At 42.0% G+C, this 13,776-nt stretch overlaps 1 protein-coding gene across 13 annotated transcripts in view; it reads right to left on the reverse strand.

Moving 5' to 3' along the window:
* The window catches only part of phactr1 (phosphatase and actin regulator 1), a 477,218-nt gene that overhangs the window by 139,222 nt on the left and 324,220 nt on the right, over positions 1-13,776 (reverse strand). For 10 of the 13 annotated variants that reach the window (XM_087978667.1, XM_087978665.1, XM_043718985.2 and 7 more), the window contains one exon: positions 2,460-2,609. The exons of the other annotated variants lie outside the window; for them this stretch is intronic. In XM_087978667.1, the coding sequence (XP_087834793.1) occupies positions 2,460-2,609 (150 nt within the window). The remainder of the gene's footprint in view (positions 1-2,459; positions 2,610-13,776) is intronic. 13 annotated transcript variants of the gene reach the window in all.

The raw sequence follows: 13,776 nt of genomic DNA on the forward strand, positions 1-13,776 counted from the left end.
TGCCCGAAACATCGATTTTACTGCTCCTCGGATGCTGCCTGAACTGCTGTGCTCTTCCAGCACCACTAATCCAGAAACAGCTATTACTGCTCGGCTCACCTAGAAATACTTGGCAAAACTAACTGCTTGTCAATAGTTTCTCATCTGAGTTTTCCAAAACTAGTGTTCATTAATGTAAGATAATCACTAATAAATCTAATGATGAATTCAAATGATCATCACTCAAAGAACACTGAGATTGTGTTGTGTATATTGATGTATTTAAGGAGGACCAAGGTAAATTCATGAGGGAGAAAGGAATAGAAGGATATGTTGAAAGTTTGAGACTAATTAAGGTGGGAGGAAGGTGCAGTAATGAAAAAGCATTGATTTTGCCATCTGAGGTTTCTCCTACCACTGTCCCTGCTGCTGCTGTTTATTGCTGGGTGCTTAACTGGATGGAATTAAACAGGAAGTTTTATTATAAGATGCAAAATAGGATGCAGGGCAAAGAACCAGGAGGAAGACGGCAGTGCAGTGCCATCATCTGCCCCATCATGTCAAATTCTGTCAGCAAAGCAGGTGGTGGAGTACAGCCTCTGAGCACAAAAGCAAAATGAGACCTTGACATAGCCAATTAAGATCAACTTTACTGCCCATGAAAATGGCACTCTTACAATACAGTAACCTGTACCACATGGGGAGGCCAACTCATAAAGCCTGTGGAATCTCCCTGTGGCCTGTGGGAGGAAGGGGACCATCCTCATTGGCACTGTCTGTTGCTTATCTGAAGACTCGGGACAGCCCCAAGAAAAATATTTCCCTGTCCTCGCCCATCACCATCCCCTCCACCCATGCCCACCCAATCACAGGAGTTTGCCACTCCAGACAATCCGAGTGATACTAAGCCCACTTAAGTTGGTCTCAAGGTTGCTCTGGGCTGCACAAACATACTCAGCCACAGACAATGCACCCTTTGGTGTGGCTGGGACTGAAGAGCTGACAGCCTTTTGACTTTCCAACAGCTTCTGGAGAAGGTTAACTATCCTTGAAGGAATGAGAGCCCGAACCTTTGGCCTGATTGGGGTTAGTTAACTCATTTGGCTGGACAAACCTGGTTGTGACACAGAGTGATGCCAACAGTATGGGTTCAATTCCCACACCAGGTCAGATTACCAAGACAGGCTCTACTTCACAGCCTCTCCCTTTATCTGAGTTGTCTCTCTCTAATGAAAGAGCAGCCCTGTGATCTGATAGGACTATGGTGACTTTACTGGTTTACTGGTTTGATTGCCATAGAATCGAGTCAGTCTCCTAGGTTAGCAAAAGCCAGAATGTTCTATACTTTCTGCACACCCATTGGGTTACTGATTCCCCAACAATATTTAGCCCATCATGTGCAGACCCCATTGGCTCACTACCTCAACCACTTTAGGCTAGCACACCATTTGAATATTCATGCAAAGCTTTAAAACTGAGACTGATCACATAAGTTATTCAGTTAGAGCAACTCTTGAATTGACAGCCGATTAAAACTAAAAAGCTTTACATATCTATCAAAATATTTGACATGCTGTGGAGGTGCTGGGGTTTGACAAGGTAAAAAATTACACTATGCCAGGTTACAGTACAATGGATTTATTTGAAAACACTAGCTTTCGGAGCACTGGACAAGATAGCTTAAGATGTTATCAATGTAAAGGACTATTTTGTTCAAAAAGCACACAATTTATAGACAATCAGTCAATGTGGCATTTCACAAATCCCTAGGTTTGAAACAAAACCAGTCCAACTCCAGGTGAAGACATAGACAGACACCAAACAAGACCTCACACCTAAAATACATTGTCTGACCAGAAGTGTCACCACCTTTATATTGACAGCACCTTAGGTTATATCAGGGCAGTGACTTAAATGAAATTCTGGGATTTGTATATTAATCAATAGAAAGCTACACCTCCATTCTAAATGATTAAAGATTTAAGAGCCATCTTAGGTGTGCTCAATTTGTTCACATGAGCTTGATGACCCTTTGATCTTTTCCTTATAAATTCTGTGTCGAAGGTCTTCCTCTCTCACGGGCCCCCATGTGACTTTTGAAATTATTTGACAGCACTTCTGATAAATTCACATTTTGTTCCTGCTGACACTACTTCACTCTGATCTTTTGTTGGAGAAATTGACTAAATCCCAGTCGCCTCTCTGCACGCTGCAAAACAACATAACACTGTTCTGCTCAGATAGCAATGTGCAAGCTTCAGTCTTCATTAACAAAAGGAAAAATTCAATTTGTATCGTTACCACTAATTCAATTTAAGCACACCTTTGTCACAATTTCCTCCACTTATAAAGCTATCACAATTTGTAATGATGAGAATATGGTCCACTAAATACATTTTTTTACCAAGAGCTGCTTGCAACTGCCACAATCTAGTAAGATTAGATGGATAAGTCTGATTCTGTTGTGAGACAAATCCCACCTGGCTTATCTGTCGACTCTGTACAGGGGGTTGCACTGTCTGCTACGACTTCACCTGACACAGGCTGTGGCAACCTTTCCTCCGTTTCTGAAGACTGGATCTGACCGTTCTCTATTACCTCCTCTTCATTATGTATTGGCATATCTCCATCTGAAACCAGACCAATCAATCAGTACATTGAGTAGAAACAGCAATAATGAAATGCAACAGCAATGCACAGACAGAAACACACATGCATACATACAAACTGTATGAACAGCGATAACAATACCACTGAGAATTGACCGGGTCTTAAATCCAGGAGTGGCCACTTTTGCATGTCACTCGCTGAGTATTAGTGCCCCTCAAAACACAGTGATGAAAACAGTCTTGGATTTTGAGCCCAAACCACATATTATGCAAACAGTGCTGCAGTATGAGGCTGCATAAGTAAGTGGTCAGCTTGTATTATGGGGCCACGAGGGATTGGGTTGCTTTGAAGGACCAAGGTTTCGGAGAGCCATTGGGACTAGAGGGGGATGTTCAACAGCTAGGTGGATGAAAGGAGGCCAAGGGCTTTAAGAATGACACTCAAGTGAGATTGGATTTAGGATCTTGGATCAAGAGCAGTGGAGATTGTGTTTGATCTTTTTAAGTTTTTCACAAATGCAGTGTTTCACTTTGGTTTGGTCTGAGGCAGCCAGGGGGAGCAAAAATGTAGTTATCTTGTGAAATGAGAATGCTATCTTGCAAATGTTCTTGTACAACAACATAAATAAAATCAAGAAGTCCTTCCCTCCATGCTAATGAGGATGATCATTTTCCTCAACTTTATCTGATAGGGTGTTGCACAATTTATAGATGATTCAATTTAAGGGGCAATCTGTTAATCTGTACATTGTTTATACTACCTGAACAAGCTCTCTACATTTACCTATCTTTCAGCTTGTGATCGGAGATTCCCATTCTTACTTTGAAAAATTTTTCTTTCTCATTTTTGATTTGCATACAAGCTTCCTTCTTTGAAACATAGAAAATAGGTGCAGGAATAGGCCATTCAGCCCTTTGAGCCTGCACTGTCATTTAATATGATCCTGGCTCTTCATGCAATTTGTTTTTCCCACACTTGCTTTCTTTCCATCCCCTTAGCTGCAAAGGCAACATAAAGCCCCCTTTTGAATATATCTATGACCTGTCCCCAACATCTTCCTGTGGGAGAGAATTTCACAGGTTTATAAGTCGGAGTGAAGAAATTCTTCCTCATCACAGTCCTGAATGCTTTACCCCTTATTTTTAGACTGTGGCCCCTAGTTCTGGACTTGCTCAACATCAGGAACATTCTTCCCGCCTATAGCCTATACAGTCTCATCAGGACTTTATATGTTTCTATGAGATCCCCCCTGATTCTTCTAAATTCCACTGAGTACAAACCCAGTTAATTCAATCTTTCTTCATACGTCAGTTCTGCCACCCAGGAATCAATCTGGTGAACCTTTGTTGAACTTCCTCAATACCAAGAATGTCCTTTCTCAGACTAGGAGACCACAACTGCGTACAAATACTCAAGTTATGGCCTCTCTGAGGCCCTGCAGCAAGACATCCCTGTTCCTATACTCATCATCTATATTTTTGTACAAAAGTAGATTGGTATCTTTCAGAATCAACACCCAATTCAGTCAATCTGTCGGCATTGTGACAGACTGCATTTAATCAGTGTTGCAGATTTATGAAGAATATGAATAATTCTGATGTGGGATAACAGGGTTATGAAGAAAGGACTAAATGTTGACGTAATTAGCAATGTGATAAAAGCTGTAGCTACAGAGAAGCAAGGGAAACTCCAGGCAGACCTTTCAGATGCTATGCATATACAGGCATGGACAATGCAAGGCTCCATTCTGGTCTTCAGTGCTGCCATATCTCCAAAGGCATGGTGCTTTGCTTGCTTCTTCAAAAGACTGCTGTTCTTCATGGGAAACCTGATCCAACAGATGAACCTATGGATCCCAGAAATGCACACAGACTAGCATGTCATCATCTCGTCCATGAGCCAAAGAAAACAGTGGCAAGATCGGAAGGATAAGATGGCTCTAGATTACCCTGTTCTTAAAACTTTCCAGCATAGCTGGGAGGTAACAAGTATGCCTTAGAAGGTGGGAGGAGTGTTTTATCTTATTCATTCATGGGCTGTGGGTGTTCCTGTCTAGGCCAGCATTTGTCACCCAATTGAACAAAGAGTCAGTGAAAAATCAACTGCATTGCTGTGGCTGTCTAATGAGCATTAATGAACCAGATGGGTTTGATAGTGGTTACATGGTTGCCATTTGGCTAGCCATTTATTTCAGGTCTTTATTCAATTAAAAATGTAACCATCTGCCATGATGGGATTCAAACCATTGCACAATGATCAGCACCACGCAATACTCCTCACGCACTGAAGCAGCCTGTGCCCAAATGACAATCTCTAGGCTTGGGCTGCCAAGTTGCATTTGTGCCACAAAAATGTCAGACAATCACCATTACCGAGAAGACAGAATTTAACTACCATTGCTTGATGTTCAATGGCATTACCACCACTGAATTTTCTTCCTATCAACATCTCCTGGGGGTTACCACTCATCAGAAATTGAACCGGATCACCTATATAAATTCCATACAAGAGTACCTTATGAGCTAGGAACCCTATAGCAAGTAATTCACCTCAATGCCTGGCAACCATCTAAAGTTACAAGTCTGGAGAGTGATGGATGATTGCAAATCAACAATTCTTAAGAAGTTTGACATAATTCAGGACATTGCAGCCTGTTTGATTGGCACCACATCCACAAAGATTCATTTCCTCCATCACCAACAGACATTAGCAGCACTAAAGGATGCACTTCATACATTCACCAGGGCTGTTTAAACAGCAACTTCCAAATCAACGACCATAACACCTGGAAAATATGGGCAGCAAATTCCTCTCCGAGTCACTTACCATCATGACTTGGAACTACATTTCCATTCTTTCAATGATACTGGATCAAAATCCTGGAATTCCCTCCTGAACAGTATTCTGGGATATCTACATTGCATACCAATCTTCAGTGGGTAAAGTTCACAAAATATAGGCATAATGGTTATTTTCAGCATGACTGAAATGGAGAGCCACAATCTAGAATGACAGATCAATTATGGCCTTCCTGAAGAGGCACTGCATTTGTATGTGCCTCTGCCTTGACATTTGCAGGATGTCAAGCCTTGGATTTTAGTTCTTATGTGGAAATTAGCCTTTTCCAAACGGAGGAGCCTGTTTGCATGTGCTCCAGCCCACTTCCATTGTATCTCAATTATATTGCTGATCTCCCACTGAGTGTGTTTACACCTCCCTCCTTCCTGCTCCTCTTCCTCAATGGATGTCTGAGGACTACATGAATGAGATCCATGCAAGGTGGCCTTGCTATTCAGCAGGACTTTTATACCTTTCCCTCAGCCACTTCCTCTACTCAAATGACACTGTCTTAAAGCCATTCTGCAGGATATCCCCATTGTGCTGGCACCTTATGCTCCACGTTTAACTTTGCTTGCTGCTCCACTCTCCCTGGCACACCATGTTAGCATTCCCTATGGCTGCTGGGCAGAGCCACTGCAGAGCTTCCACTTGCTTGCCACCATTGTTTAACAACTTGGAGATAGTTTGGACTACAGATACAGAAAGTCAGAGTCGATAAAGTATGGAGCTAGAAAAAGCACAGAAAGCAAAGCAACATCAGGGGAACAGTTTACATTGCAGATTGGGACCTTTCGTCAATACTGATAAAAGGCCTGATCTGAAACATTGAGTCCCCTGTTTCTCTGATGCTACTTGACCTGCTGTGCTTTTTCCAGCTCCACACTTTATCAACATCATCTTTTAACATGCAAGGCTCTGAAGTCCTGTGGTTTCTGTACAGTTTTAGTAAAATTTAGAAATCCTCAGGTGACTTTTGTTACATCTAACTGGAGCAAAGTGCTGGAATTGAACCTCCAGTTATTCCTTAATTATCAGAGAAGTTAAAAAGAAGTTAAAATTATGCAGAATTCCCCACTTTACCTGAGTTTCAGATGAGAATGTCAGCTGACATCATAAAATTACACTATATGCATGTGCAATATGAAGCATAACTGCCAATAGCACAATTATGTCCTGTTCACTCCTGCACAGAACTTGCTGTACACACAGCAGAAACCTTTTAGGAGCATCAGGAAACACAGCCTTTTCACATCATGTCGACAGAAAGTAACGGACTGGGTTTCTGTAGTCAACAAGAATTACTATTTATTACAATTATTACTGTTTACTTAATATAGAATGTAGCTACCGGTAAACAATTATGAACCATTGGCATAGAAATCTACAAGTTAAAATTAATCTCCTTATAAACTCTCCCTCTAGCTGTACATGCAGACAGACAAACACAGATAGGAAAAAAAAGGGTGTTACTGATAGAAGGAAGAATAGGAAAACTCTATACTGGCCTCTGTTCACAGGATCTATTGAGATGGTTCTTTTGCTGATTAAAAATAAGGCTTTCCTGTCTTCCTTCTCTCTATGTTTTCACTGGTTTTGTAGGAGGCATGGGATGACTACTTCACATTTGTAAAAGTTCTCTGACTTATTAATCGAAAGTCACAGCTTACAGCATCTGAAGTAAAAATAAATTTGCTTTCTTCAGGCTTAAAGCAGATTTTTACTGCAGAGATTAGACAGCTCCTAAATTTTGAGAGATCTGCTAGCTTCTCACTATCTTATTCATAGTTCCAAGTTGTTCAGCTACTTGTGAGTCAATTGCATGTTCACAGGCCAAAAGCCTTTTTGTCATTAATAACTAGTCACTAGTCCATTGGCAAACCAGCTACTTATTGCCAGCTGAATATCTGCTTGGATCTTGGTTTCAGCTCATCTACACCTTCCCCTACTACTGCTTAACCTGTCATTGTGTTATCTAAACCATACGTATAATGAGTGCCAGGTTACTCGATTTCAAAATCATGCAGTAGTGCTTTAGCAATCCTTGATTTTAAAACAGTTCTTATCCCATTTCAGTCTACACTTGAAAAATAAAAAAGAATAAGATGGTTTTATACTTTCAAGTAGCCATATTTATGTATCCAAGTATAAAGTCTGCCCTCCATGTCAGTTGCCATTCAGAAAATGGAATAAAGTGAAGATATCAGAATGTTGTTCTGCATGTTATATTCAAACCTTAAGGTTGAAGTCTCACTCTCTGACCCCCTTGATGTTATACGTGTGTCTTTTTCCAAAGGAATCAGAAAAATGTAGTCAAGTGTTCAGTCTAAAATTTCAGAGTTTTCAAATTATGTAAAATGTCCCATTAAGAATTCATCTGATTTTTTTTTAAAGAGAGGGGAGCAGATGCATGGGAACATCATGGCACGGTGGCACAGTGGATAGCACTGCTGCTTCACAGCGCCAGAGACCCGGGTTCAATTCCTGCCTCAGGCGACTCTCTGTGTGGAGTTTGCACATTCTCCCCGTGTCTGAGTGGGTTTCCTCCGGGTCCTCCGGTTTCCTCCCACAATCCAAAAATGTGCAGGTTAGGTGAATGGGCCATGCTAAATTGCCCGTAGTGTTAGGTGAAGGGGTAAATGTAGGGGAATGGGTCTGGGTGGGTTACTCTTCGGCGGGTCGGTGTGGACTTGTTGGGCCGAAGGGCCTGTTTCCACACTGTAATGAATCTAATCTAATCTAATCTAATCTAATCTAACCTAATCACCCTCCAAAGGCATTTGCCATCTTTACTTTGAAAAGGATGCTGGGTAAAAATCCTGGAATTGGCTCTGATCTGAAAGAAGGTACTGGTTGATAAAATAACTCCACGAAGGCCAGCACCCCATCACCAAGTCACCCATTATTTACATGTGCGCAGTACATGGCACTGACCTAGCTAGGTCAGAGTCAGCTCATATAATGAGCTGAAGCCTTGACACTCTTGTTTATAACTGTCATCTAACTCTGACTGGACCAAATTACCTGCCCCAGTCATGGAACCCATATTCTATGAAGTTCACCTGGTTGACCTTGTTCCAAAGACTACAGTGGCCACTCTAATTAGTGGGACTAGAACCAATAACTTTAAAAGTACATGACAAGAGTTTCACTAATAGTGTATTACTAATATGTGACTATTCACTTGAATCCAAAACGTTAATTAAAACATTGCTGCACTTAGCACATGCATCTTATGGGAGCAGTGGCAAATCTGTCATGTACCTACTCACTGTAGCCAGGAAAGGTCTCTTCCATGTCTAGGATTCTCAACGGCATGCTAGAGAATCTAATTGTATATGTTTGGCCATAGATGAATTACATGTAAATCTCTCATAATTTTCTGACCAATGGGAGGAAAAAGCTCAAAACCTCATAACCCATGGTAGGGGAAGCTTTGTCAGCGAGGATGTTCAGGCAAAGAATCATTGCATCCTATAGAACTACAGGGAGAGAGAGTGTGTGAAGTGCGTAAGGAGTAGTCCCAGAATGTGGGACAACCTTATTGTATTCAGCAAGGGGTAGACGTCCTACTGTGATATATGTCTTTGATACAAGGAGCATTTTTGCACAATAATCCAAGGGTGTGTGACTGCAAAAGTGCTTGATATCAAATAGCTTTTTTTTTCCACAGAGGAAGTAGGATCAGAACCAGAGCTAAAATGGAAACATTTAATTTTATCGATGAAGCGAATAAAAGTCCATTCCCATCCATGAGGAATATTGAATTCACCAAGACAGTTGGTCTCACAGTCAAATGCTTGAATGAAAACATATATAATGGGTTCAGGAGGTGTCTCTGGGCAGCTTCAGTCACACTCTGGGAGTCAGTTGCTATCAGGCTATCTCAGCCTCAATGGAACACTTCCCTCTCTTCTTTTTCTCTTTGATGATCATCATAGCCGATCTGAGGATTTACACCCTCACTTTTCTCCTCTCACTCCTATACCTCCTTCCGTGCCAACAATTGTCACTTGCCACTTTCACGCCTTCCCCCACTTTGGAGATTATGGAAGGCACAGCACACCATTATGATGCAGGACATTTACTTAAGGGTATATTGCATTGTAACATTTAACTGGTTCCTGGTTCAGGGTTTGGAACCTCATCTGCAAGAGTGATACGGTCTATTCTACAATGGCTCCTGTGACAGGAAGCACTATATTTATTCTTGGTTGCAATACAGCCTGTAGAGGAAGAAGGAACAGACTAAGAGCCACCAGACCCTCTGAGAATTTCTTGGAAATCAATGGTCATCAGTGAGGTGTGCATTCAGTTCTGAAGTAGAGACATACCTGGTTGGACTTGAACCCAGCCCATCTGTTCCAGAGAGGCAATGACATAACCACAGTGTCACAAACCCCTTTAAAGATGAATTCCCTGACTGAAAATTCTAACCCAAGCTGCCAAAGTGAAAGAGATGAATCATATTCGAGGATTACCAGAAAAACTGCCTGAATAGTATGATAAATGCTTAGGTGGAAATTGAAGACAAATGTTTAACACTGAATAAACATTGGACTCCTGATTATTGGAGTAGTCCTTCAATTGGCTCCACATTTCAGCCATCAACTCCGACCCCTTTAAAAAAATACTACTTACTCCTCCTAATTTATGTGCTGCCTCATTGAAATCAAAAGTGCATTGCATTGCAATTCGCTGTGTTGATGTTTGTACAGTTGGTTCTGATATACCGCGATAGTTCCATTCTCATGCAATCTCGCATTATAAGAAAATCGTGCAATAGCCAAGCCATTTAAACTAATGGGGTCAGAATCACATTATAACCAATGCAGGTAAGTAAAATTTGCATTCTACAAATAAAATTCTAAATTCTTCAATCACATTAAAGCCAATTCAAGTTAAAAAAAACACACGTAATAGCAGAGCCGACTGTATTGATATGGCGAGCTTCGTCTTACTGAGTTGCAGGCTGTTCCTGTGATCCATGACAATGGTGACCATGATGAACATAATCAGACATAATCAGATTCCTGCGTACTTCACCTGCCCCACTGTTGCATAATCCGTTTCCCCAATAACTTGTCAACCTCATTGTATTTCACTTGAGCCCTTTTCTGTCAAGATATTTCACCTCCAAAATCTCTCATAAGTGAGGTGCTTATGTACTTGCTAGCACAACCCTTCCCTGTTTGAAGCTAGAATCATTCCAAGATTCCTCTAAGGTATTTCATTTCTCTCCCCTAGTCTATCCAGATCCTTCCCTCTTACATTCAATTGCCCCTAACACTACAATCATTCCATCAGATAGCCAAAATAACCAGATCGATCTCTGACTTTTTAAAAAAATAAACATCATTTATGGAACATGGGCACCACATTTTTTTGTCCATTCTTATTTGACCAGAGGGCAGGCAAGAGTCAACCATATCAACCAGTTGGTTCTGGAGTCACATGCAAGGTAAAAGATGGCAGATTTTCTTTCCTAAGGGACATTAGAGAATCAGATAGGTTTTTACAACAATCAACAATGGTTACATAGTGACCACTGGGCCAGCTTAGATTTTATTGAATTCAAGTTTCTGCCATGATGGGATTTAAATCCATGCTCCAAGAACATAGGCCGCAGGTTCAGGAATGTAGGCCCAGTGACACTATAACTACGCCACTGCCTCCTTTTCATGTTAATGACAAAGGCCGAATAATAAATCACTCATCGGGGATTTACTCTTGTTAACTTAAAGCAGTAGAATACATTATAATTTACAAAACAGACATTAGTGCAACCTAACTGATTTGTGCCTGTGCAGCTTGCATTTCTAAGCAGAGGCACAATATTGTCTACAAATGACCACCAGATATGTTTGGACTGATCTCCCTGGAGAGAAGAGGCCTGACATTAGAGGTTTTAAAAATCACAAGCATCAAAATTATAAGTAGCTGGAAAGAGTAGAGAGGAAGAAGTTGTTCTGCTTGTAAAGGAAAGGCGAATGAGAAACAAAGATTGAAAGTGATGTGCAAAAGAAGCAAGGACAATGCGAGAGAAAGGGTTTTTACACAGCGAGTATTTAGGGAATGGATTGCACTAGCTGTAAATGTGGCAGAGGCAGATTCAACTGAATCAGAAGAGGTAATTGGATGATTCCTTGCATAGAAATAGTGTAAAAAGGTGTGGGGGAAAGTAGGAGATTGGCACTAGGTGAGGATGCTTAGATTAGATTCCCTACAATATGGAATTAGGTCCTTCAGCCCAACAATTCCACACCAACGCTCCAAAGAGTAACCTACCCAGACCCATTCCCCTACCCTGTATTTACGCCTGACTAATGCACCTAGCACTATGGGCAATTTAGAATGGCCAATTCACCTGACCTGCACATCACAGGGGTGGCACGGTGGCACAGTGGTGGGGTGGCACGGTGGCACAGTGGTGGGGTGGCACGGTGGCACAGTGGTGGGGTGGCACGGTGGCACAGTGATTAGCACTGCTGCCTCACAGCTCCAGAGACCTGGGTTCAATTCCCGCCTCAGGTGACTGACTGTGTGGAGTTTGCACGTTCTCCCCGTGTCTGCGTGGGTTTCCTCCGGGTACTCCGGTTTCCTCCCACAGTCCAAAGATGTGCAGGTCAGGTGAATTGGCCACGCTAAATTGCCCGTAGTGTTAGGTAAAGGGTAAATGTAGGGGGTATGGGTGGGTTGCGCTTCGGCGGGGCGGTGTGGACTTGTTGGGCCGAAGGGCCTGTTTCTACACTGTAAGTAATCTAATCTAATCTAATCTTTGAACTGTGGGAGGAAACCCACGCAGACACAGGGAGAATGTGCAAACTCCACACAGACAGTCGCCTGAGGCTGGAATTGAACCTGGGTCCCTGGTGCTGTGAGGCAGCAGTGCTAACCACTGAGCCAACATGCCGCTTGTTTGATGTACTGGCATGATTGGTCAAATGTGCCATAACAATTCCATGATTCTGTGAGGTACAGATCCTACAATACCCTGATATCTGTAATACACCCCCACAAGAATAGCAATGACTTCATGAACTACAAAGCTGTTGCCAGATCACAGAATGACAGCATTTACCCTCCCTCTACTACTCCAGTGTCTTAGTTGTTATCTGGCAGTCTGCCCAGGCTGTTGCTGCTGACATGGACACAACCAAACCCCTTAAAATATATAATGAAGATAGTCTAGACCCTAACTTTTATCTTATTTAAAGGCAAGTGTAAGACACTGTGTTCAGACATGATTTGATTGGTCTGCTACTAGGCGCTAAGAAAAAACACTGTACAACAGTCTTACAACACAGTTAAAATACAAACAAAAAAACTGTCATAACTTTAACTCTATTGAAATACTTTACAAGGATTACAGACAAAGAGACCTGGGTAGTTTCATGAACTTGTGCACCATCACAATCGGGTGTCTTAAAATAATGGAACATAGGTGCAGGGACCAGGCACTCACCAATCAAGCGTACTCTGCCATTCAGGATCATGGCTGATACCTTCTTGAATGCCAGCTCCTATGCTGTCATTGACTTTAGCAAGATAGTACCTACTGTACACAACAGACTTTGTCGTTAATATTTTTCATCAGTTTCTGTTATTCCTGACTCTGAGACTGTCTAAGCCTATGATTACTTGATTATTCTGGTTTTGGGAATAATCACAGTTCCAGTTCACTACAAAAATGTCATCCTAGAAAGATTCATATTTTATGGCGGCACTGTGGCTCAGTGGTTAGCACTGCTGCCTCACAGCACCTGGGTCCCAGGTTTAAATCCAGCCTCGGGCGACTGGCTGTGTGGAGTTTGCATATTCTCTCCGTGTATGCGTGGGTTTCCTCCGTGTGCTCCGGTTTCCTCCCACAGTCCAAAGATGTGCAAGTCAGGTGATTAGTGGGAGGGAAATGGGTCTGGCTGAGTTTCTCTTCGGAGGGTCGATGTGGACCGGTTGGCCTGTTTCCACACTGTAGGGAATCTAATCTAAAAATAGAAGCTTTTTGGAGATAAACTTTTTCAATAGGTTTAGATTCAAACATTAAGACCTCACTACAGCACATATTAGCATAATCGATGATGCACGTTATATTAATGCACCTTCCTTTCTTATCAGATTTGGGGAAAGCAAGTGGTGCTACCATGCTCCTTGCCCATCACTTCCACTATTCTTGTAAAATTAGCAATGCTTGCCATTTGCAACCCATGCTGAAGTATCATAGGCACTGAAATAACTAGAAGCTGACAGTATTATTGGACAATTGCAGAGCATTGAGCTCATTGGACCAGTGGTTAGCACTGCTGCCTCACAGCACCAGGTCCAATTCCAGTCTTGGGTGACTGTCTGTGT

The sequence above is a fragment of the Chiloscyllium plagiosum genome, unplaced genomic scaffold, assembly GCF_037043375.1.
Source record: "Chiloscyllium plagiosum isolate Xiang-an unplaced genomic scaffold, Cpla_swu_hap1 HiC_scaffold_34, whole genome shotgun sequence".
Lineage (NCBI taxonomy): Eukaryota > Metazoa > Chordata > Chondrichthyes > Orectolobiformes > Hemiscylliidae > Chiloscyllium > Chiloscyllium plagiosum.